This window comes from Aquarana catesbeiana, linkage group LG08 (assembly GCF_042186555.1).
Source record: "Aquarana catesbeiana isolate 2022-GZ linkage group LG08, ASM4218655v1, whole genome shotgun sequence".
Classification (NCBI taxonomy): domain Eukaryota; kingdom Metazoa; phylum Chordata; class Amphibia; order Anura; family Ranidae; genus Aquarana; species Aquarana catesbeiana.
The window spans coordinates 266,466,718-266,491,367 of NC_133331.1; the positions used below are offsets into that span (position 1 = coordinate 266,466,718).

At 46.0% G+C, this 24,650-nt stretch overlaps 1 protein-coding gene across 1 annotated transcript in view; it reads left to right on the forward strand.

Annotated features, from left to right (window-relative positions):
* LOC141106409 (cobalamin binding intrinsic factor-like) overlaps nt 1-5,898 on the forward strand; it is a 68,292-nt gene extending 62,394 nt beyond the window's left edge. Inside the window, exons 7-9 of the mRNA XM_073597176.1 lie at nt 772-916; nt 2,717-2,835; nt 5,508-5,898. Coding sequence (XP_073453277.1) covers nt 772-916; nt 2,717-2,835; nt 5,508-5,569 — 326 coding nt within the window. The 3' untranslated portion in view covers nt 5,570-5,898. The remainder of the gene's footprint in view (nt 1-771; nt 917-2,716; nt 2,836-5,507) is intronic.
* Nucleotides 5,899-24,650: the final 18,752 nt, after the last annotated feature.

The following is a 24,650-nucleotide window of genomic DNA, read 5'->3' on the forward strand; positions in this document are numbered from 1 at the left end:
GGGAGATTCCTATGTGTCTAGCCCAGGGTTCCCATGTTGCCTCAAATATTTTTGCGGTATCCATTATTATACTGACCATTTTTTCTTGGGGCATGATCCACAAAATCTTTCTCTTGGCGGCCAGGAGAAACCGTGGGCTGCTTCCAGGCCTTAGCTATTGTGATTTTTGCTCCCAGAAGCGTAAACAATATCAATTTTTGAGCGTGTTTAGGAATCATGGGAATGTGGGCATTCAGCAGCGCTATTTGAGGAGATTTCGAAACAGAGAGGCCTGAGATTCTCCGGACAAGATTAAACATTTTGTTACAGAATCCTCTGATTCTTGGACATTCCCACCATATGTGAAGCATGGAATCCTAGGCTTGACATTCTCTAAAACACAATGGGGAGGTAGAGGGAAACATCACTGCTAGTCTAGTGGGAACTGGCGCGAGCGGGGGGGGGCGCCAGTACCGGGGTGTGTGAGAGTGATCGGGCGGCCACCTGAATGCTCTACCCTAACAGGCAGAAGACTGCCTGTCAGTTTCACACACAATCCGGTGGCTGCAGCCACCGGATTGTGTGCAATACCCCCGCCGTTAGGTCTGTACGACGTACGGACCTGGTGGAGAAAGGGTTAAGGTAATTTAGGAATTTTTAACAATTTCCAATAAAACTAGCAACTAAATAAGCTGTATTGGAGAGCTACAACACAAACACTGTCATTCCTTTTAAAGTTGTGTTTCTCATCATCTGTATTCATAACCTGTTTTGTCTTCCACCTTTATGCAGCTCACTTTATCTCAGTGGGATACACGATTGTGAATGACTTATCAGAAGAACAGTTTCATTATCCTATTATCGTAGCAGTGAAAGAAGGATCCACTCTACTGCAGGTCATGCAAAAGGCTGCTGAACTAGATCCTAATAAATTCAGGTGAGAACTTCCAGCCTAAAAATGACAAAAACTATTTCTTATTTGCTGTTTGAAGTTTAAGCAATACTGTAACCAGATGCTTAATAAGCTAAATGACCAGACCGAGAATAACTGTAATTTGAAGTATAATAAACTGGTGCAAAACATGGTCAGAGTCAGTGGCGGCCCATCCATTAGTGGCTCCCCCCCTAATCATGTTGGGCTGGGAAGAGAAGCCTCGGCTCTTCCCGGATCCTCCTGGAGCAGCAGCCCCTACCCTGGATCCAAATCATCTTCCTCCTCACAGCTTGTATAAAAGTGTAAATGTCCCCTATCCCCTCAAAATAACTCAACACACAGCCATTAATGTCTAAACCACTGGCTACAAAAGTGAGTACACCCCTAAGTGAAAATGTCCAAATTGGGTCCAATTAGCCATTATCCCTCCCCGGTGTCATGTGACTCTTTAGTGTTAGAAGGTCTCAGGTGTGAATGGGGAGCAGGTGTGTTAAATTTGGTTTTATCGCTCTCACTCTCTCATATTGATCACTGGAAGTTCAACATGGCAAAGAACTCTCTGCGGATCTGAAAAATGAATTGCTGCTCTACATAAAGATGGCCTAGGATATAAGAAGATTGCCAAGACTCTGAAACTGAGCTGCAAGATGGTGGCCAAGACCATACAGCAGTTTAACAGGACAGGTTCCACTCAGAACAGGCCTCGCCATGGTCGACCACAGAAGTTGAGTGCACATGCTTAGCATCATATCCAGAGGTTGTCTTTGAGAAATAGACGTATGAGCGCTGCCAGCATTGCTGCAGAGGTTGAAGGGGTGGGGGGTCAGCCTGTCAGTGGTCAGACCATACGCCGCACACTGCATCAAATTGGTCTGCATGGCTGTCGTCCCAGAAGGAAGCCTCTTCTAAAGATGATGCACAAGAAAGCCCACAAACAGCTTTCTGAAGGCAAGCAGACTAAGGACATGAATTACTGGTACCATAAACCTATTTGGTTCAGATGGTGTCAAGCGTGTGTGGCAGCAACCAGGTGAGGAGTACAAAGACAAGTGTGTCTTGCCTACAGTCAAGCATGGTGGTGGGAGTGTCATGGTCTGGGGCTGCATGAGTGCTGCCGGCACTGGAGAGCTACAGTTCATTGAGGGAACCATGAATGCCAACATGTACTGTGACATACTGAAGCAGAGCATGATCCCCTCCCTTCGGAGATTGGGCCACAGGGCAGTATTCCAACATGATAACGTCCCCAAACACACCTCCAAGACAACCACTGCCTTTCTAAAGAAGCTGCGGGTAAGGTGATGGACTGGCCAAGCATGTCTCCAGATCTAAACCCTATTGAGCATCTGTGGGGCATACTCAAATGGAAGGTGGAGGAGCGCAAGGTCTCTAACATTCACCAGCTCCGTGATGTGGTCATGGAGGAGTGGAAGAGGACTCCAGTGCTCTGGTGAGCTCAATGCCCAAGAGGGTTAAGGCAGTGCTGGAAAATAATGGTGGCCACACAAAATATTGACACTTTGGGCCCAATTTGGACATTTTCACTTAGGGGTGTACTCACTTTTGCTGCCAGCAGTTTAGACATTAATGGCTGTGTGTTGAGTTATTTTGAGGGGATAGCACATTTACACTGTTATACAAGCTGTACACTCACTACTTTACATTTCTTCAGTGTTGTCACATGAAAAGATATAATAAAATATTTACAAAAATGTGAGGGGTGTACTCACTTTTGTGAGATACTGTATGTAAAAGTGTTGTATCCCTGAACACTTAACTTTTATCTGCCTTGTTATTCCTCAGCTTCGAGTCACAAAATTCCACTTGGGGAGTTTACATCACGGCCATTAACCACCTTGCTGGAAGCACCAATGATAAGACATACTGGCAGTTCCTTAGCGATAACGCACCACTGGATGTAGGTGAGTAGTCAGTAGACTTAGGAGTGCCATCCTTTATTATGGGTCTGAGTAGAAATGCAGATTAAACTATACATAAAAACAGGATCCAACCCAGGACATGTGAGTACTCCAACAGTGTCCAAATTCAAAGGGGTACTGACTCACCTAAAAATGTTTTAGGTGGCGTCCCAGGAACTAAAAAGCTATGCACAATAACAAACAGGGACCAGAAGATCCGCAGTGTTTAGTAGTTCCACAATAAGACGAACAGCAGTCTCACCCACAAAAATCTTTTTTAATATTAAAATTTCATACATAAATAGAAAACACAGAATTGTCTCCACCACTCACCATTAAAAACAAATGACAACATTGTGTTTTCTGTTTATGTATGAAAGTTTGATATTAATAAAAAAATGTGTGGGTGAGACTGCTGTTCGTCCTATTGTGAAACGGCTACACACTGTGGATCCTCTAGTCCCTGTTTGTTATTATAGAAATGCAGATTGCAAGGAATGAGCAAATTTCTGGGGGTTTCACTGCCCTGAAATATTGGGAAATATTGGAGATATCAGTGAAAATTTGCCATTTTAGCAAAATGCATTGCAGTCAGATAGGAAGGTAAAAATAAGATGGCTGTACCGAAAGTAATGCAGAAAGTAATGCAAAAGTAGTATAACTAAAGGCAAAACTTTTTTTTTAGTTTTGAATAGAGTGGAGAGAAATTAGAACACCTGTCTGTGTCCCTGTTAGGGTGATTCATCCTCTCTATTTGTCCTGTTTACCGTTATCATTGAAAGTGAAAGAAAAAGAAAATCCCAAATTTTGGGTAGTCCCCAGAAAAGTAATAGTGGTGAAATCTTCCAATGGGGACACTAGTTTTGGTGACCTGGGGATCCCAAAGAAATTCCCTTAATTTGCAGGGATTTCCTCCTGCTTCCTGTTTTGGCTATTGGACAGGAAGGGAAGGTAAATTCCCCCATTGGGACAAAGAGAGCAAAAAACAGAAAACCCAAATACTTATGGTAATTTTCCTTTCCTGATGCCAATCCATGGTAATATACATGATATAGCTCCGCCCCTATCAACACCCACAGGATCTGTTTAAATCTCTAAAAGTTTGAAATCAAAAATGCTAAATGCCCAGGTTGGTAGCCATGATGGTGCCACATCCCGGTAAGTAGATACAGAAAGAAGGTTTATGGAAGGGACTTTTGGAAAGGAACCACTATGACAAATATATAAAAAATACAAATATAGTTTTTATTAAATACAATCTTAAAGGGGTTGTAAACCTTCCTTGTTTTTCACCTCAATGCATTCTATGCATTGAGGTGAAAAACCTCTTGCAGTGCAGCAGCCCCCAAATGCCCCCGTTTTACTTACCTGAACCCTCTTTTTCTTGTGCCATGGATGAGCACACCAGCTCTAGCCGGTGTCTCGTGTCCTGATTGGCTAGATTGATAGCAGCGCAGCCATTGGCTCCCGCTGCTGTCAATCAAATCCAATGATGGGGTGGCAGGGGGGCGGGGCCGACTACGGCATTTCTGTCTATGGACACCGAATGCTGGACTCGGGAGCGCGCCCGCAAGGTAACCCCCTTGGGGAAAAAAGAATTGTGGGTATTTCTACGCATTTTAACTCAAAGGTCTGGGGGTTCTCAAGAGCAGAAGATTGGAAAACAGTCTAAAAATATAAACAGTGATAAGTGTCATAAACACATAAATGTACATAACATGTATATAGGGAAACATATACAGTAAGGCAACTTACTACATATGGCACAGAATGCATGCATGCAAGAGCACCAGGACCCCTTCAAAGCCTCAACAAGTATAAAAGTCTGACTGAGACTGAGAAAATTACTGTAAGTATTTGATACAAGTTTCCATTTTCCTGATGCCAAAATGGCAGCATACATAAGATAAATAATGAGCTAAACATGGATTGCTCATGCTGCAAACTCAAGAGGGCTTAGTCAACCAGCCTGTGTTGTACTGGATCAGTGGATGAAAAGTGGCCTTAGCCTAGGCTCCTCCTGGGCCATGCTTACTGATGCATTTTGCCCCACCCACAGGGCTTAGTCAACCTCTATGACTATGCCCTTTGCGTGGGGTGAAATGCATTAGAGGTCGTGGACTGGTTGGAGTTTAGGCTGAGGCCACGTTTCATCCACTGATCCAGTATACAGGCTGTTTAGGGGTGTGACATTGATGAGTTACACTTTGCAAGGATTAGCTTAAGCTTAATTTCAACAGGATATATTCGGTGAGTAAGTCTTGGTATTATTCCCCACAAATGCCAGTCATGGAGATTAAAGAGTCACAGCTGCATGTAATGCAATAGGGCTCATTGAGTAGTCCCACAGCTTATTTCAAGAGAGCAGTGGAAATATATGCCTAAAGCTGTGTGGCTCTCCCAGTGTGTGGGAGCTGTCCATTCATTCCTATGGAAAGGTTGTCTATTATTTGTCCCAAAAGTGGACAGCCTCTCCATAGAATTGAATGGAGATTTAAGGAAGGAGCAGAACTGGGAGGCTTCTAGTGATGAGGCCATGTGGCTCCAAGTGGGCAGTAGAGGAGTGAGGACAGATCAATATAAGTCTTGGGATGGGGGGGGGGTCCTGTTGTCCTTTAATGTATAAGTTATGAATGTGTAAGCTTACTTTACAACATTCTCTTTTGCCTTTCTAGGTGTCAGTAGCTACATACCCAAGAAAAATGAACATATCATCGCCGTCTTCAGTAAATACTGATTATATTGGCCCTATAGCATATATCTCCATGTACAGCTGGGCAGCTGGCTTAACAACTTTGAGAGAGTTTAGTTCTTCTTTAATCAGCTATTTGCTATTTCCTTTGCTTTTATATACATTTTTACATTGGAGTTAAGCCACCCAGGACTTTTGCTCGCTCTTTTAAATTTATTACCCAATGGGATGCATTGGTTAATGCCCTTTTTTAATATGCTCTTAAAGCAAACCCATCTCTCCTCCATGTTCTTTGTTCCTAAGATTTTATCCAATTTATGCCTTCTGTGTTCCGCTTTAACTCTTAAATAAATATTTACTGAATTTGTCCTTTATGTTGTGAAACTGCAATACATACAAAACTGATGAGAAATATTAAAACTAAATATAATTTCTCCATACTGGGAGCATTACATACAATGAACAATTATAGATTACTAACACTGAACCGGGTGGGAAAACATGCTCACTGCAGAATCTTAAATTGAGATGAAAGGTTCTTTATAACATGTTTTTTTATTTTTTTTATTTACCTGCTCTGTGTAATGGTTTTTGCACAGACCAGCCCCGATCCTTCTCTTCTCATGTCTCCCGTCTGCGTTCCTGGCTCCTCCCCCTTGACCAGTGCCCCCATTAGCAAGCAGCTTGCTATGGGGACACTGGTGTGTGCTCGCTCCTGAGCCCCCACTCTGTGTCCATAAGACACAAAGAGTTTCGGCTCTGCCCTGCCCCCCACTCTCTCATCATTGGCTAACTGGCTGTGATTAACAGCAGTGGGAGCCAATGGCTCCTGCTGCTGTCTCAGCCAATATGGAGAGAGAGACCTGGGATAGCCGAGGCTCCTGTGCACATCAATGAATCCAGAGGGGACTCAGGTGAGTATTAGGGGGGCTGTGGGGGGAGCAGCACACAGAATCTGTAAAAACCTTCAGCCTTTGCAACCAGTTTAGGTTAAATAATTCAACATTTACCTGAATATACGCTAAATAACAGTATATATTAGCTAGTGTAATATAATAAAAATCACAAAAAAATAAATAAAACAAGAAGAGAAGAGAGAGAAGGGAGAAAAAGAAAGTAAGAGGTCATCATATTAGCTCACCTACATGTTCAGGGTGGGTCCTCCCAGAGGTGCCACAACTCCCACACCTTATTGTGGGCCTCCATTCTGTCCTGCATCCTGGTGGTCATTTTCTCCATCAGTTCCACATCTTTGACTCTAGCGTACAGGTTATCAGGGGAAGGCGGGGAGCGTCGCTTCCAGTAAAGATCAACGTGGCAACGTGCAGCTGTGAGATGTGACTTAATAGCTTTTTATAGTGTTTGAGAATTTTCAGTGGTGAGAAGCCTAGTAAAAAGAATTTCGGTGTCATGGGGACAGGTACCTCAAAAAGGTGGTTCAGCATCTGTTGAACCGAGTTCCAGAATGCTGTAATCAGTGGGCAGCTTCAATAGATATGAAGGAGGGTACCTTTGTCCCCATGGCAATGCCAGCAGTGGTCGGAGCTAGTGGGGTAGATGGCATGGAGCACATCTGGGGTCATGTACCAAAAATAGAGGATTTTTATAGGCGTTTTCCTTGTATAGTGGTCAAAAAGTGCTTTGAGCTGCTTGGGACCAGATCCCCTGCCAGGTCTCTGTGGGGTTTTCCTCACCGAGTGCCCTCTCAAAACGGAGCATGTAAGCGTGTTTGCCCTGCACAGTTATGGAGTAGGCATTCAGTATCCGATATATATCGGAAATTAAACCCTTCTGGGCTGAGCCTGCTAGAATTACGTTTTTAAAGGGGGATGTGGGGGGAATTGCAGGTTTGGGGTTATAGTTAGGGCATAGTGGCGAATTTGCAGATATCTGTAAATCACCTGGCGAGGCAGATCAAATTTGTCCTGAAGTTCAGCAAATGGCAATATTTTGCGAGACCTAGGATCTACTAGATTCCCAAAATGGAATGAATTCCATGACGTCCATGGCGAGGACATCTGGTGAGTGAGGCTATCTGGCACTTTGGGGTTGCAGATAAATTAGGTCATCAATATATTTTTGAATGACAGCTCATGCTGACGCAATATTTTGCGGCAGAGCTGTCGGAGATGGGACATGGATCCCAGCAAACGGCTAGGGTCTACCTCCACATCCGCACTCCAAAGTAAATTGTTCAGGTGTACAGAAGCAAGCCATAGTTTTTCAATTTCTGTCCATTTGTTGTAAGATCGCTGGGTCAACCATGAGTCTATTGCCCGCAACTGAGTCGCTTGGTAGTATTTTATAAGGTTAGGAAATGCGAGGCCCCATCTGAGCGTGCTGCCATGACTACTGAACGGGGTATCTTATGTCTTTTATGATTCCAAACATATTGGATCAGGTCAGCTTGTAACTTTCTCAGGTTTTCATAAGGAACGGGGATTGGCAATGTTTGAAACAGGTACAAAAGTTTTGGGAGGATGGACATGTTGATTGAGGTGATGCATCCTAAGAGGGAGATATGATGTTTCTTCCACTGCAGTAGCATAGCTCTGATTGAACGAAAGAGGGGGAGAATTTTCCTGATACAGGGTAGCGAACTTTGGGGTGATATATATCCCCAGGTATTTTAAGGCAGTAAGTTTCCAACTATAGGGGAAAATTGGCCTTCAAGTGATCAACTTCAGCTTCGAGGATGTTAACCGGTAGGGCCTCCGATTTAGACGCGTTTATTTTGTATCCCGAGAGTGCACCATAACGATCAAGTTCCGCATGTAAATTCGGGAGGGAAATCCTAGGTTGTGTCAGGGTGAGGATAACCTCATCAGCAAACAGTGAGATTTTAAATTCCCTGCCTCTAACTGAGATGCCCCAAATGTCCAGATTTCTGCAAATAGAGGCAGCCAGGGGTTCAACACACAACGAAAATAGTAGGGGTGAAGGCGGGCATCCCTGCCGGGTGCCATTAGCCACTGAGAAGGAGGAGGAGAGGGCAAAGGGAGTTTTAACTTGAGACGAAGGGTTGGAATAAAGATGTTGGATCGCTCGCAGGAAGGGTCCTCTGAAACCAATGTGATGTAACGTGGAAAACAGAAAGGGCCATCCAAGGGGATTGAAAGCCTTTTCTGCATCCAAGCTGAGTACCAAGGATGCTGAGCTGTCCCTGTTCGCCACATCAATCAGATCTATGACCTTTCTAGTATTGTCAACCGCTTGGCGGAGTGGGACAAAGCCCACCTGGTCTTTGTGAATGAGGGAGGGAAGGACTACGTTCAAGAGGATCGAAAGAAGTTTGCTGAAAATTTTGAGGTCTGAATTCAAAAGGGCAATGGGTCTGTAGCTGGCACATAGGGAGGGATCTTTATCTGGCTTTGGGATCAAGGTGATAAAGGATCTTTGCATGTCCGGTGGAATGGGGGTGTCTTGGAGGAAGGCATTAAAAAGTTTACACATATAAAGGATTAACAGAGGGAGAAAGGATTTGTAATACTCATAGGATAGTTCATCTGGGCCCAGGGCTTTATGGGATGTAGGGATTTAACAGTCAGCTCAATTTCTTCTTCAGTAATAGGTGCGTTTAGAGATGGGAGGTCTGTGGATTGGAGTTGAGAGATCCCACTCTGCTTAAGATATTGTTGGATGCGATGAGCTAAGTCGTGAGAGGGAGGGTTACAAGGGATTCCAGGATTGTTATAGAGATCAGTGTAGAATTCTGCAAAAGAAAGAGCAATCTCTTGAGGGTGGGACAGTAAATATCCAGATTTATTCCTAATGTGGTGCGGTGTCATCATATGGGAACTGTCACGCAGTTTCCTAGCCAGAAGGGAGTGAGCCTTGTTACCCTTATTGTAATATAGGTGTTTGAATCTGATCAAGGCTTTTTCCACTCGACCCAGTGCTAAGGGTTGCACGTAAGCTGTTTTTTTTATTGAGTAGGGATAAGTAAGGGGAAAGTTGCAACCGGTGCTCCAGGACCTTAAGTTCTCTTTCAGCTTGCAGTTTTGTGGCCCATGCATTTTTCTTCATGGTGGAAGACAAGGCAAGGCACCGACGTCAGTGGACTGCCTGATGGGCTTCCCAAAGTGTGGGGAGGGAAATGTCAGGGGTGTTGTTTTCCACAAAATAAAATTTTAGGGAGGTTCCCAATTCTGTTTGCGAGTGGAGGTGTTGGAGGAGGAATTTATTCAACTGCCAGTTGTAGGGCCTACGGTTAGGAGTTCCTAGGTCAAGCGTAAGTAGGTTAGGGGCATGGTCAGATCAAGAGATCGGAAATATCTATGCTGATCGGGCAATGCAAAGAGTGAAGTTGTTAACAAAGAAGTAGTCTATACGGGAGTGTGTGATGGGGGGCAGAGTAAAAAGTGTACTGTCGATCACCAGGGTGGAGAACCCGCCAGGCATGAAAAAGAGCGTATCGTCTAGTAATTTGTTGGAAGAGCTCCGAGTGTCTAAGGAATGGAGTTTGGGGGGCCCTAGGGTTCACCACATGGCGATCAGAAGCTGCAGACTGGGTTAAGTTGAAGTCACCCCCCATCACTAGAAACTCATCGTCTGACCGGAAAAGGTGGGCATAAACTTTAGATAGGAACCAAAGTTGTCAGACATTCGGGGCATATAAGGCACAAAAAGTAGCTGCCTGCGATTGCCACAGGCCCCGGAGAATGATAAAGTGGCCTTGTGGGTCACGGTAGGACTGAGAGCAAGTGAATGGAGACCCGCGTTTAAGAAGTATTGAAACGCCCACTCGTTTATGAGGGCCTGAAGACAGGTAGACCTGGGGATAGTGTTTGCAGGCGAATGCGAAGGAACCAACTTTGTCAAAATGTGTCTCCTGGACTAGGATGACATCAGTTCCTGACTGCTTTAATTCCCTTAGTGCCAGAATTCTCTTTTTGTTGGAATTTAGGCCGTGGACATTAAGGGACAGGATCTTAGCCATGGTGTTGGGTAAAAGCAAGGGGGATAGTACTTATCTGATATGGTTGATAGGAGTCCGTAACAAGGAAGCCAGTAGTGGGAACTCTCCAGGAGGAGGTCCAGGTAGGTGCAGGGGACCGCACGAGGAGCCAGTTGATTACGGGAGGGAAGAGAGGAAAAAGAAAGGCAAGAAAAGGTTAGTACAATAGAACATTGAGAAAATTCGGCATACGTTATCACAAGACCTTGTAAGGCTAACAGGCCTAGGTCAGTACGGGTGCCTATAAGTCCTCCCAACTCAGACCCAAGAGGACGGGTCAGGGGGACACAGAGGAGCCCAAGGTTGGTCAGAAAAATAAGGAAACTTTAGTCAAAGTGTCAGGTCACCTTGAGGCTAGGTGACAGATGCACACCGTTGGGATCAGGAGTGCACCGCAAGGTAGTGGACCCTACGGCTGACTGCTGCGGATGGGAGTCAGGGTGGCAAAGAAGGCAGGGCCGCTGGAATGCCAACACGGATCCCACCGGGGTTAGAGCGTAAAATTCCCTGGGGCGCGGAGTCTAAGAGCCAGCAGGTGTTCACTAGAGCCTCTAGTGGTGAGGATGGACTGGGCTGCAACTGGCTCCAGGTCACGACCCCCAGAGTCCCCCAGCTCACTCCCACAGTAGGCAACAGAAGGATAGGGATAGTAAGGGAATAAGCCAAGGTCGGGGCCACAAGCAGACAAGGACAACAGAGTTCACGCCAAGGTTCAGGGTCACAGGCAACCAGGGATAGTCGGGGACACGCCAAAGGTCAGGGTCACAAGCAGACAGGGAAAGTCGAGAACAGGCCAAAGTCGGTAACTGGAATCAGACGTAGGAAACAGAGCAAGTACACACAAAAGCTAACACACAATGATTGATCAGCACTGCTGGCTTGCAGTGCACAGGTTAATATAGGGTTCCCTGATAGGGCCTGGGGTGGGGCCATGCTTAGAGGAGAGGTTATAAAACCAGCCAGGTGTGAGTGGCTGGCCTCTTAGTCTGAACACATGAGGAGAAGGTAAGCTGACAGAGAAAGATTACTGCATAACCATGACACAAATACCCAGAGGGAATTAGTGAGCGGAAAAATCATCCACTCTCATGTCTCATTCGAGACATGCCCATGAGGTAAACCTAAGACAAAAACAGGTGCACATGGGGACTAACAGCTGGACAATGGTTAGGGCAGAGTCACCAGCTGTGGCCAGGTGGCAGTTCAGTAGAGGAGCAGATGCCATGGGAGATAGGACAGATATAGTTCAACCATTTCTGTGTTTGGTGGCTTTGCAAGGTGTACCTGGGCCCCGAGGGCGCTTAGGTGAGGGGACCTTCTGCCAGACTGTGGGTGGTGGGGGAGGTGTAGCCACAAGATCCCAGTCAGGGAGTTGGGGGGCAGGAATCTACAAGACATCACAAAAGGTAGCTACTGTAATGCCCTGTACACACGGTTGGATTCTCCGACGGAAAATGTGCGATCGGAGCTTGTGGTCGGAAATTCTGACCGTGTGTGGGGTCCATTGGACTTTTTCCATCGGAATTTCTGACACACAAAGTTTGAGAGCAGGCTATAAAATTTTCCGACAACAAAATCCGTTCGCGTCAATTCCGACCGTGTGTGGACAATTCCGACGCACAAAGTGCCACGCATGCTTAGAATAAATTCAGAGACAGAACTGCTGGGTCTGGTAAAATTAGCGTTCGTAATGGATATAGCACTTTCGTCACGCTGCAATGTTTTAAATTGTTTAATGTAGCGCACTCTCTTTTTCTTTATAATGCTAGAAGAATGAAGTTGTTTTGCTGCTCATATTCACACAGAGTTCTCACAAACTTTATTATTCATCGTGATTTCATGAATATCATATTTTTATTTGTCACATCTCCCGAAAAGAATTACATTTTTGAATGTTTTCAGATTTTGTTTTTTTTGTTTTTATTTTTTGAAATCCTGATCTCCTGTTATTTTTTGTATATATTTTTTTTTTAACTCCAGAATAGTTTTGGGTGTGTTTTGTGTGTCAAGTTACCACAACACGATTATTATCTTGTATTATTTAATCTCAAGGAGATTGCTTGGTGTTGGTGTTTCTTGTTAATTTCACTTTGATTTTTTTTAAATGTACCTGCCTCCTCACAAACAAACTGTCCTTTTTGAAGGAAAACACACATAGGCGAGTATAATAAAACAAACCAAAAATTTATTAAGGGGTCATAACCAAAGAAAGAGGAGGCAACGCTGGAGAAACAGCAGAAATTGGCGAAGCCTTTGGCCCCCAGGGCACACATCAATTATTTTACTGCCAAATTGGTGGTCTGAGGAGTCCATATATAAGGGAGTACAATCTGGTCCAGAAGTCCAAGAGATCATGAACAGCAGCAGATGACATACATGTCCCCAGGCTGTGGTCATACAAGAGCCTGCATCTTTTGTCAGACCAGACTGAACCCAGGCCATCACTTTCTTGTCTTCCTTACACGCTTCCTTCCAGGCTGTGTCTGTGGTGTTGCAGGTGTGCAGGGCCGGTACAAGGGGTGGGCGGAAGGGGCAGATGCCCTGGGCAGAGCAATTTATTGTAGGAAGGGGGCGCAGTGCTGGCAGGCAGTGTACTGTTAAACTTTCTTAGCAACTGCCACTGGCTGCCCCTACAAAACTACAGAGCTGCGCCTGCTTGCAAAGAATGTGCCGCGTGCAGAGGCGTATTAAGTGGGGGCGGGCCGCCCCGGGTACCACACACTGGGGGGGTGTTAGACCGCCCCCCTCCGGGATTAAAGCAGTGGCAGCGCCGCAGTGACAGGCACAGGCATTGAGATGCGATCTATATTGTAATGCAAGGAGGAGGGGGTGTGCGGGGGGGTGCAGGTTGTCGCCACTGCACCTACCCTCCCCTCCTCTCGCGGCCGTGGGCTGTCTGTCTGTGCAACCCTGGATGTCACACAGGCACAGCCGAGCAGAGTGAAGCTGCCTCCCCCTCCTCTCTGTTTATGTGTAAACAAGGGAAGGGGATCTGCTGAGCATGTGCCGCCACGCTGATCTGAGGTACTGAATGGGGGGGTCTGCACACTGCACTGAACGGGGGCTACACTGAAGGGGGGTCTGCACTGAACGGCGGGGCTACACTGAAGGGGGGTCTGCACTAAGTGGGGGGGCTACACTGAAGGGGGGTCTGCACTGAGCGAGGGGCTACACTGAAGGAGGCGTCTGCACTGAAGGGGGGTCTGCACTGAATGGGGGGCTACACTGAAGGGGGCGTCTGCACTGAACGGGGGCATCTGCACTGAACAGGGGACTACACTGAAGGGGGGTCTGTACTGAACGGGGGGCTACACTGAACAGGGGTCTGCACTGAGCGAGGGGATACACTGAAGGAGGCGTCTGCACTGAACGGGGGCATATGCACTGACTGGGGGGCTACACTGAAGGGGGGTCTGTACTGAAGAGGGGGTCTGTGTAACATGCAGGGGGTCCAGAGCTGCAGGGTGCTGTGTCATATAAAGGGGTCCAGAGATGCAGGGTGTTGTGTAATTTAAAGGGGCCCAGAGGCGCAGGGGGCTGTGTAATGTAAAGGGGCCCCGAGGCGCAGGGGGCTGTGTAATGTAAAGGGGTCCAGAGATGCAGGGTGCTGTGTAATGTAAAGTGGTGCAGGGGGCTGTGTAATGTAAAGGGGTCAAGAGGTGCAGGGGGCTGTGTAATGTAAAGGGGTCCAGAGGTGCAGGGGGATGTGTAATGTAAAGGGGTCAGTACGGGGGATCGCTGGACTCCAGGTTAGCAGGACTAGGGGGGGATGGGGAGGGGGTCCAATGTAAGTTCACCTTACAGATTTTCTGTAAAGTGAACTTACAATTTAACCATTTGCCGATCCGCTGCAGTACATATACTGCGACGGGGCTGCAGCTACAGTATTGTATAGTTGTATTGTTTTAAGTGTTTTCTGGTTTTGAAAGGACACTGACTCTTTATACCTGGGGGGCGCAGTTTGCCATCTTCGCCCTGGGCACCAGATGGCCTTTTCCCAGCACTGCAGGTGTGGCAGGAGGAGGAGGAGGATGATGCAACTCACACAGGTGGGTATTGGCTGTGATTTCGCCCCTCACCCTCTTAGTTAATGTTTTATAAAGGATGTCCTCACACATGAGGCGTTGGCCCTCCTGCATGTCCTGCAGCTTTGTGGCAGCCATGCAGGCAAAGGCCTCTTCACGAGTGGGGGTGGCTCTGAGGGACGCAGAAGCCTCCTGAATCAGCCCGAGTGCTGACTCCTCCACGTTACTCCCCTTCCTGGGTCTTTTGTTTGGAGGGCGGAGGGGAGGGACCTGAGATTCTGTGAGGCTCCTACTGGGCCCGGCCACCTCCTGGCTGACACTTACCCCCGCCTCCTCCTGGCTGCCACTTACCCCGGACACCTCCTGGCTGCCACTAGCCCCCGCCTCCTCCTGTGTGCTACATTCCACAGCCTCCTCCTGGCTGAGGTCTTCCTGTGTATGAAAAAGGGACATAGTTTTAGTTTTTTCTTCATCAATCACACACAATTTTCACCTCATGACTGTTGCAAATTGAATGTTAACAAATATAAAAGACAATCATTCTGAGCCCAGCATTTTTCATTCTTGTCCCAATTATTTTTGCCCACTACTGTCTATTGATATGTAAAACACTTTATTAAATCAGCAATTAGTGATCAATAATAACATCTAGTAAACATCATTTATTTATTGAGCAGAAATCTGTAGAAGAATGCTATACCTGGCTCAAGCTGGGCTCCTCCACTTCTTCCTGGCTGGAAGTCCCAGGTTGGACATCGGAAGCCTCAGCTGGGGTGGAAGATAGGGTGGAAGGAAGAGTGGAAGGAAGGGTTGAGAGGGATTCCCTGACTTCAGTCTGGTCTGACAGAAACCGTAGTCTCTCACAGTACCACAGCCTGGGGACATAAACGTCATCTGCTGCAGGTCCTGATCTCTGGGAATCCTGCACCTTCTTGCGCTCCCTAAGATAAGTGCTCCTCAGGCCACCAATTTTGACTTTTAAATAGGGGATGGTTGCTGTGGGGACCACCGGCTTCACCAAGTCCAGCAGTTTCTCCAGCGCTGCCTGCCTCTTTTGTTTATGATTATAATGTGGGTGTTTGACCTGCCACAGACAGGGCAGCTCCCTGTATTTATCTATGAACAGGGGGAGGAAGTTGTGGTCATTGAAGCCATCCATTTTATCTGCAATACACAAGACAAACCCTAATGTCAGGCTAAAGTCTCCTAATCTTCTCCAAATATAGGCCTCAATCTATAAGCAATATATGCCCAAGTTTAAATGTTACCTTCGTTACCACGATCGGCGTTTCCGATACTCCTTCCTCCGCTCACAGATCGTACCTAGGACGCACGCGTGTTACGCTTTATATACACTGCGCATGCGTGAAACTCCACCCGCCCCTGACGTTCTTTCTAGTCTATTCCCCGCCCCTTCTTGTTCGGCGCAGTGGGGAAGAGCACATGGCGGAGACACAACAGGTGCGTGCTAATAGCAGCAACGAGGAGGAGGAGAAGATTTAGGGCATCAAATATGGCCTTTGTTGAGATGGTGGAGATGATGGACATATTGAAGAGGGCCGACTATGACGGGAAGCATGGACCTTACCCCAACCCCAATGTCAGAAAGGCCAAGATCATGTCAAAAGTTGTGAAGAGTCTGCTCAGGAATTTTGGGGTACGGCGATCTAAGGATCAACTGAGGAAGCAGTGGTCGGACCTCAAATTAAGTGAGCACGAACAGTATAGAAGGATCAGGAGAGTGCTGCAAAAAAGTAAGTACCGGTAGTTGTCCTGTGTTCCAATTGTTTATTTTTGCTGCTCCATTTGCTTTTCTTTACTGTTGTACAGTTTAAAATGGCAACATTCATGTTCATGGACACATTATTCGTTCGTAGGAAACATTGTTAGTTCGGCCAATAAAACACCATGTTTTGTCCAGATGCAGTTCAATACATTTTCTGGCCTACTTCTCTTAACCACTTGACGACCGCCTCACGCCGATTTACGTCGGCAAGGTGGCACGGACAGGCAAAATCACGTACATATGCGTGATTTGCCTTCCACGGGTGGGGGGTCCGATCGGACCCCCCCCCGGTGCCCGAGGCGGTCGTCTTCTGTCCCACGGCGATCGGAGATGAGGGGGAGGCCATCCGTTCGTGGCCCCCCCCTCGCGATCGCCGCCGGCCAATGAGAACATTCCTTTGCTGCTGTATGCTAAACAGCAGCAAAGGAAATGATGTCATCTCTCCTCGGCTCGGTAATTTCCGTTCCGGCCCGAGGAGAGAACACAGGTATGTGAGTGCACCAACACTACACACACAGTAGAACATGCCAGGCACACTAAACACCCCGATCCCCCCCCCCAATCGCCCCCCGATCCCCCCCCAATCACCCCCCCCCCTGTCACAAACTGACACCAGCAGTTTTTTTTTTTTTTTTTCTGATTACTGCATTGTGACAGTTACAGTGTTGGGACAGTTAGTATTACCCCCCTGTAGGTCTAGGATACCCCCCTAACCCCCCCTAATAAAGTTTTAACCCCTTGATCACCCCCTGTCACCAGTGTCGCTAAGCGATCATTTTTCTGATCGCTGTATTAGTGTCGCTGGTGACGCTAGTTAGGGACCTAAATATTTAGGTTCGCCGTCAGCGTTTTATAGCGACAGGGACCCCCATATACTATCTAATAAATGTTTTAACCCCTTGATGGCCCACTAGTTAACCCTTTCACCACTGATCACCGTATAACTGTTACAGGTGACGCTGGTTAGTTTGTTTATTTTTTATAGTGTCAGGGCACCCGCCGTTTATTACCGAATAAAGGTTTAGCCCCCTGATCGCCCGGCGGTGATATGCGTCGCCCCAGGCAGCGTCAGATTAGCGCCAGTACCGCTAACACCCACGCACGCAGCATACGCCTCCCTTAGTGGTATAGTATCTGATCGGATCAATATCTGATCCGATCAGATCTATACTAGCGTCCCCAGCAGTTTAGGGTTCCCAAAAACACAGTGTTAGCGGGATCAGCCCAGATACCTGCTAGCACCTGCGTTTTGCCCCTCCGCCCGGCCCAGCCCACCCAAGTGCAGTATCAATCGATCACTGTCACTTACAAAACACTAAACGCATAACTGCAGCGTTCGCAGAGTCAGGCCTGATCCCTGCGATCGCTAACAGTTTTTTTGGTAGCATTTTGGTGAACTGGCAAGCACCAGCCCCAGGCAGCGTCAGGTTAGCGCCAGTAGCGCTAACACCCACGCACGCACCGTACAGCTCCCTTAGTGGTATAGTATCTGAACGGATCAATATCTGATCCGATCAGATCTATACTAGCGTCCCCAGCAGTTTAGGGTTCCAAAAAACGCAGTGTTAGCGGGATCAGCCCAGATACCTGCTAGCACCTGCGTTTTGCCCCTCCGCCCGGCCCAGCCCAGCCCACCCAAGTGCAGTATCGATCGATCACTGACACTTACAAAACACTAAATGCATAACTGCAGCGTTCGCAGAGTCAGGCCTGATCCCTGCGATCGCTAACAGTTTTTTTGGTAGCATTTTGGTGAACTGGCAAGCACCAGCCCCAAGCAGCGTCAGATTAGCGCCAGTACCGCTAACACCCACGCACGCAGCATACGCCTCCCTTAGTGGTATAGTATCTGAACGGTTCAATATCTGATCCGATCAGATCTATACTAGCGTCCCCAGCAGTTTAGGGTTCCCAAAAACGCAGTGTTAGCGGGATCAGCCCAGATACCTGCTAGCACCTGCATTTTGCCCCTCCGCCCGGCCCAGCCCACCCAAGTGCAGTATCGATCAATCACTGTCACTTACAAAACACTAAACTAAACTGCAGCATTCGCAGAGTCAGGCCTGATCCCTGCGATCGCTAACAGTTTTTTTGGTAGCTTTTTATTGAACTGGCAAGCGCCAGCAGCCTAGTACACCCCGGTCGTAGTCAAACCAGCACTGCAGTAACACTTGGTGACGTGGCGAGTCCCATAAGTGCAGTTCAAGCTGGTGAGGTGGCAAGCACAAGTAGTGTCCTGCTGCCACCAAGAAGACAAACACAGGCCCGTCGTGCCCATAGTGCCCTTCCTGCTGCATTCGTCAATCCTAATTGGGAACCCACCGCTTCTGCAGCACCCGTACTTCCCCCATTCACATCCCCAACCAAATGCAGTCGGCTGCATGAGAGGCATTTTCTTTATGTCCTCCCGAGTACCCCTACCCAACGAACCCCCCCAAAAAAGATGTCGTGTCTGCAGCAAGCGCGGATATAGGCGTGACACCCGCTATTATTGTCCCTCCTGTCTTGACAATCCTGGTCTTTGCATTGGTGAATGTTTTGAACGCTACCATATACTAGTTGAGTATTAGCGTAGGGTACAGCATTCCATAGACTAGGCACACTTTCACAGGGTCTCCCAAGATGCCATCGCATTTTGAGAGACCCGAACCTGGAACCGGTTACCGTTATAAAAGTTAGTTACAAAAAAAGTGTAAAAAAAAAAAAAATATATATAAAATAAAAAAAAATAGTTGTCGTTTTATTGTTCTCTCTCTCTCTATTCTCTCTCTCTTGTTCTGCTCTTTTTTACTGTATTCTATTCTGCAATGTTTTATTGTTATTATGTTTTATCATGTTTGCTTTTCAGGTATGCAATTTTTTATACTTTACCGTTTACTGTGCTTTATTGTTAACCATTTTTTTGTCTTCAGGTACGCCATTCACGACTTTGAATGGTTATACCAGAATGATGCCTGCAGGTTTAGGTATCATCTTGGTATCATTCTTTTCAGCCAGCGGTCGGCTTTCATGTAAAAGCAATCCTAGTGGCTAATTAGCCTCTAGACTGCTTTTACAAGCCATGGGAGGGAATGCCCCCCCCCCCCACCGTCTTCCGTGTTTTTCTCTGGCTCTCCTGTCTCAACAGGGAACCTGAGAATGCAGCCGGTGATTCAGCCAGCTGACTATAGAGCTGATCAGAGACCAGAGTGGCTCCAAACATCTCTATGGCCTAAGAAACCGGAAGCTACGAGCATTTTATGACTTAGATTTCGCCGGATGTAAATAGCGCCATTGGGAAATTGGGGAAGCATTTTATCACACCAATCTTGGTGTCATCAGATGCTTTGAGGGCAGAGGAGAGATCTAGGGTCTAATAGACCCCAATTTTTTCAAAAAAGAGTACCTGTCACTACCTATTGCTATCATAGGGGATATTTACATTCCCCGAGATAACAATAAAAATGATTAAAAAAAAAAAAAAAATTGAAAGGAACAGTTTAAAAATAAGATAAAAAAGCAAAAAAATAATAAAGAAAAAAAAAAAAAAAAAAAAAAAGCACCCCTGTCGCCCCCTGCTCTCGCGCTAAATCGAACGCAAGCGGCGGTCTGTCGTCAAACGTAAACAGCAATTGCACCATGCATGTGAGGTATCGCCGCGAAGGTCAGATCGAGGGCAGTAATTTTTGCAGTAGACCTCCTCTGTAAATCTAAAGTGGTAACCTGTAAAGGCTTTTAAAGGCTTTTAAAAATGTATTTAATTTGTTGCCACTGCACGTTTGTGCGCAATTTTAAAGCATGTCATGTTTGGTATCCATGTACTCGGCCTAAGATCATCTTTTTTATTTCATCAAACATTTGGGCAATATAGTGTGTTTTAGTGCATTAAAATTTAAAAAAGTGTGTTTTTTCCCCAAAAAATGCGTTTGTAAAATCGCTGCGCAAATACTGTGTGAAAAAAAAAATGAAACACCCACCATTTTAATCTGTAGGGCATTTGCTTTAAAAAAAATATATAATGTTTGGGGGTTCAAAGTAATTTTTTTGCAAAAAAAAATAACTTTTTCATGTAAACAATGAGTGTCAGAAAGGGCTTTGTCTTCAAGTGGTTAGAAGAGTTGGTGATGTGTGACATAAGCTTCTAAATGTTGTGCATAAAATGCCAGGACAGTTCAAACCCCCCCAAATGACCCCATTTTGGAAAGTAGACACCCCAAGCTATTTGCTGAGAGGCATGTCGAGTCCATGGAATATTTTATATTGTGACACAAGTTGCGGGAAAGAGACAAATTTTTATTTATTTTTTTTTGCACAAAGTTGTCACTAAATGATATATTGCTCAAACATGCCATGGGAATATGTGACATTACACCCCAAAATACATTCTGCTGCTTCTCCTGAGTACGGGGATACCACATGTGTGAGACTTTTTGGGAGCCTAGCCGCGTACGGGACCCCGAAAACCAAGCACCGCCTTCAGGCTTTCTAAGGGCGTGAATTTTTGATTTCACTCTTCACTGCCTATCACAGTTTCGGAGGCCATGGAAAGCCCAGGTGGCACAAACCCCCCCCCAAATGACCCCATTTTGGAAAGTAGACACCCAAAGCTATTTGCTGAGAGGTATAGTGAGTATTTTGCAGACCTCACTTTTTGTCACAAAGTTTTGAAAATTGAAAAAAGAAAAAAAAAAAAAGTTTTGTTGTCTTTCTTCATTTTCAAAAACAAATGAGAGCTGCAAAATACTCACCATGCCTCTCAGCAAATAGCTTGGGGTGTCTACTTTCCAAAATGGGGTCATTTGGGGGGGTTTTGTGCCACCTGGGCATTCCATGACCTCCGAAACTGTGATAGGCAGTGAAGAGTGAAATCAAAAATTTTCACCCTTAGAAATCCTGAAGGCGGTGCTTGGTTTTCGGGGCCCCGTACGCGGCTAGGCTCCCAAAAAGTCCCACACATGTGGTATCCCCATACTCAGGAGAAGCAGCTAAATGTATTTTGGGGTGCAATTCCACATATGCCCATGGCCTGTGTGAGCAATATATCATTTAGTGACAACTTTTTGTAAATATTTTTTTTTTTTTTTTTTTTTTGTCATTATTCAATCACTTGGGACAAAAAAAATAAATATTCAATGGGTTCAACATGCCTCTCAGCAATTTCCTTGGGGTGTCTACTTTCCAAAATGGGGTCATTTGGGGGGGTTTTGTACTGCCCTGCCATTTTAGCACCTCAAGAAATGACATAGGCAGTCATAAACTAAAAGCTGTGTAAATTACAGAAAATGTACCCTAGTTCGTAGACGCTATAACTTTTGCGTAAACCAATAAATATATGCTTATTGACATTTTTTTTACCAAAGACATGTGGCCGAATACATTTTGGCCTAAATGTATGACTAAAATTTAGTTTATTGGATTTTTTTTTATAACAAAAAGTAGAAAATATCATTTTTTTTCAAAATTTTCGGTCTTTTTCCGTTTATAGCGCAAAAAATAAAAACTGCAGAGGTGATCAAATACCATCAAAAGAAAGCTCTATTTGTGGGAAGAAAAGGACGCAAATTTCGTTTGGGTACAGCATTGCATGACCGCGCAATTAGCAGTTAAAGCGACGCAGTGCCAAATTGGAAAAAGACCTCTGGTCCTTAGGCAGCATAATGGTCCGGGGCTCAAGTGGTTAAAATAAGTTTGTTGTCTAGAAGGGTTAGTAACTAGAATACAATGCAAACTAGATTCTGTGTAAGGAGAGGACACTCAGCAGCTGTTTACACATCTGGACGCTGGAGCACTAGTGTGGGACACAAGAACACCCTTTTTATTAGGGGGCCCACACAGGTGCTCCATTGTATACTATAGGGGGTGACTCCATCTGTGATACTTGTACAAAACAGGTAAGTATTCAAGCTTGACAAAGGACAAAAATATTTCTTCATCTTGCAACTTTGCCAAAAGAGACAATTGTACCCCACTTCCAAGCAATGTTTCATATTCCTATTTCTGCCATCAAATATCTGTGTGCTAAGTATACCTATTTTTTTAAAATAGGGGAGAAAAGACTCGGAGGACACCACTCATCAGAGGAGACCATGGACCCCCCACCTCAGGAAGATGGGGAAATTCTCAGTGGCGGCTGGTGAAGATTTAGGATGGGGGGCTCCAGGCCCCGCCCTTCCATTTTGACCCCTCCCACTTGGTGAAAATGGGTGTGGTTTCAGCTAAATAGTGGGCGTGGCTCTAAGGTGGTGTGGTTAGTGTCTGAGTTGAACGAGGGAGAGGGAGAGAGGGATGGAGGGACAGCAGGCACAGATCCTACACAACAATAGAAATATGTGTATTCTAGAAAGTTTAACAATCAGCAGATAAAGATGCTCCAAACACCTGGTGTTAGCACTTCAATCATCCCGGCACCATTGTTGTTATGGTGTCAGGATGATTGAAGTGCATTATTTCTTTTATTACATTGTAATATAAAATGAAATCATTCAACTCACCATAATGCAGAATCAGTGGGAGCCCCGAGTGTGTCACTAGCCAGGTCACCTGCCACCAGATGCCATCAGGTGTCCCCAGTGGAGTCCCTCCTTACATCAGGTGCCCCCAGCAGAGTCCCTCCTTACATGCAGCCTGTGTCACATAAAATGCAGCCTGTGTCACCACCAAATTGCAGCAGCATGTGTCACCACCAAATTGCAGCAGCCTGTGTCACCACCAAATTGCAGCAGCATGTGTCACCAAATTGCAGCAGCATGTGTCACCAAATGGCAGCAGCATGTGTCACCAAATTGCAGCAGCATGTGTCACCAAATTTTAGCAGCATGTTTCACCAAATTGCAGCAGTATGTGTCACCAAATTGCGGCAGCATGTGTCACCAAATTGCAGCAGTATGTGTCCCCAAATTGCAGCAGTGTCACCAAATTGCAGCAGTATGTGTCACCAAATTGCAGCAGTATGTGTCATCAAATTGCAGCAGTATGTGTCCCCAAATTGCAGCAGTATGTGTCCCCAAATTGCAGCAGTATTTGTCCCCAAATTGCAGCAGTATTTGTCCCCAAATTGCAGCAGTATGTGCCCCCAAATTGCAGCAGTGTCACCAAATTGCAGCAGTATGTGTTCCCAAATTGCAGCAGCGTGTGTGACCAAATTGCAGCAGCGTGTGTCACCAAATTGCAGCAGTATGTGTCCCCAAATTTCAGCAGTGTGTGTCCCCAAATTGCAGCAGTGTGAGTGTGTGTCCCCAAATTGCAGCAGTATGTGTTCCCAAATTGCAGCAGTGTGTGTCCACAAATTGCAGCAGTATGTGTCCCCAAATTGCAGCAGTGTGTGTCCCCAAATTGCAGCAGTATGTGTCCCCAAATTGCAGCAGTATGTGTCCCCAAATTGCAGCAGTGTGTGTCCCCAAATTGCAGCAGTATGTGTCCCCAAATTGCAGCAGTGTGTGTCACCACCAAACCCCCCTCCCCCCGTTACTTACCTTGCTATGTGTTGTCCTCTCCAGCGGTGTCTCCTGTGAAGGACTCCGTTCCTCTCATACTTCCTGTTTCCTCTCGAGACAGAGAGAGAAGCAGGAAGTAACATCATACTCAGATGTCAATCAAACCGCCCGGCCATAGTAATAGATACTAGGGCCGGGCGGAAGCTACTCGGCACTTCACAAAGCGCCACAAGGCGGGCTAAGCGCCCGCAAATGCAGCGCCACATCTGCAATCTCGTGATTGCATAGACGTGGAGCTTCCCATAAGTGCACTGTGTCCGGCATCGCACTGTGTCCGGCGTCCGAACACAGTGCACTTAAGGACCGTTTTTTTGTATTATTTTTCTAAAGGGCCAGCTTTTAAAAAAAAAATTATTTATTTTTTATAATTTTTTTTTTTGACTGCCTGGAGGGGGCTGGGGGGGCGGCCCCCAGGCACCCCCTATGGACGGGCCACCACTGGAAATCCCCCAACCCAACCAGAGGAGGAGGAGGGAGACGTTGTGGAAATTGTCACCACAACAGGTGAGTGTCTGCGACCACAGCTTCAGGTAAGAGATGGATGCCTGCATATTTATAATACATAGTGTGTTTTTTTTTTTTATTTTAGGTGAACGTGATATGGAAAAGGAATGTCACTTCACCAGTGAAAGTGCCCAGATACTCATCGGAGAGATAATGGGGTGTAATAGGGATTTGTACAACATAAAGCAAAACATCAATGATGTTCAAAACAAAATGAAGAACATCATTGATGTTTTAGGGAGAATTTAAAACACCCAGAAATCCCTAACTTATTGCAGCTTTATTATTGTTATTTTTATGACAATTTTTTGAGATATTATAGAAAAGCCAAATTTTGAAGATGCACACAGTGTGTCAACATGTGCTATCTGCCATCACGGGA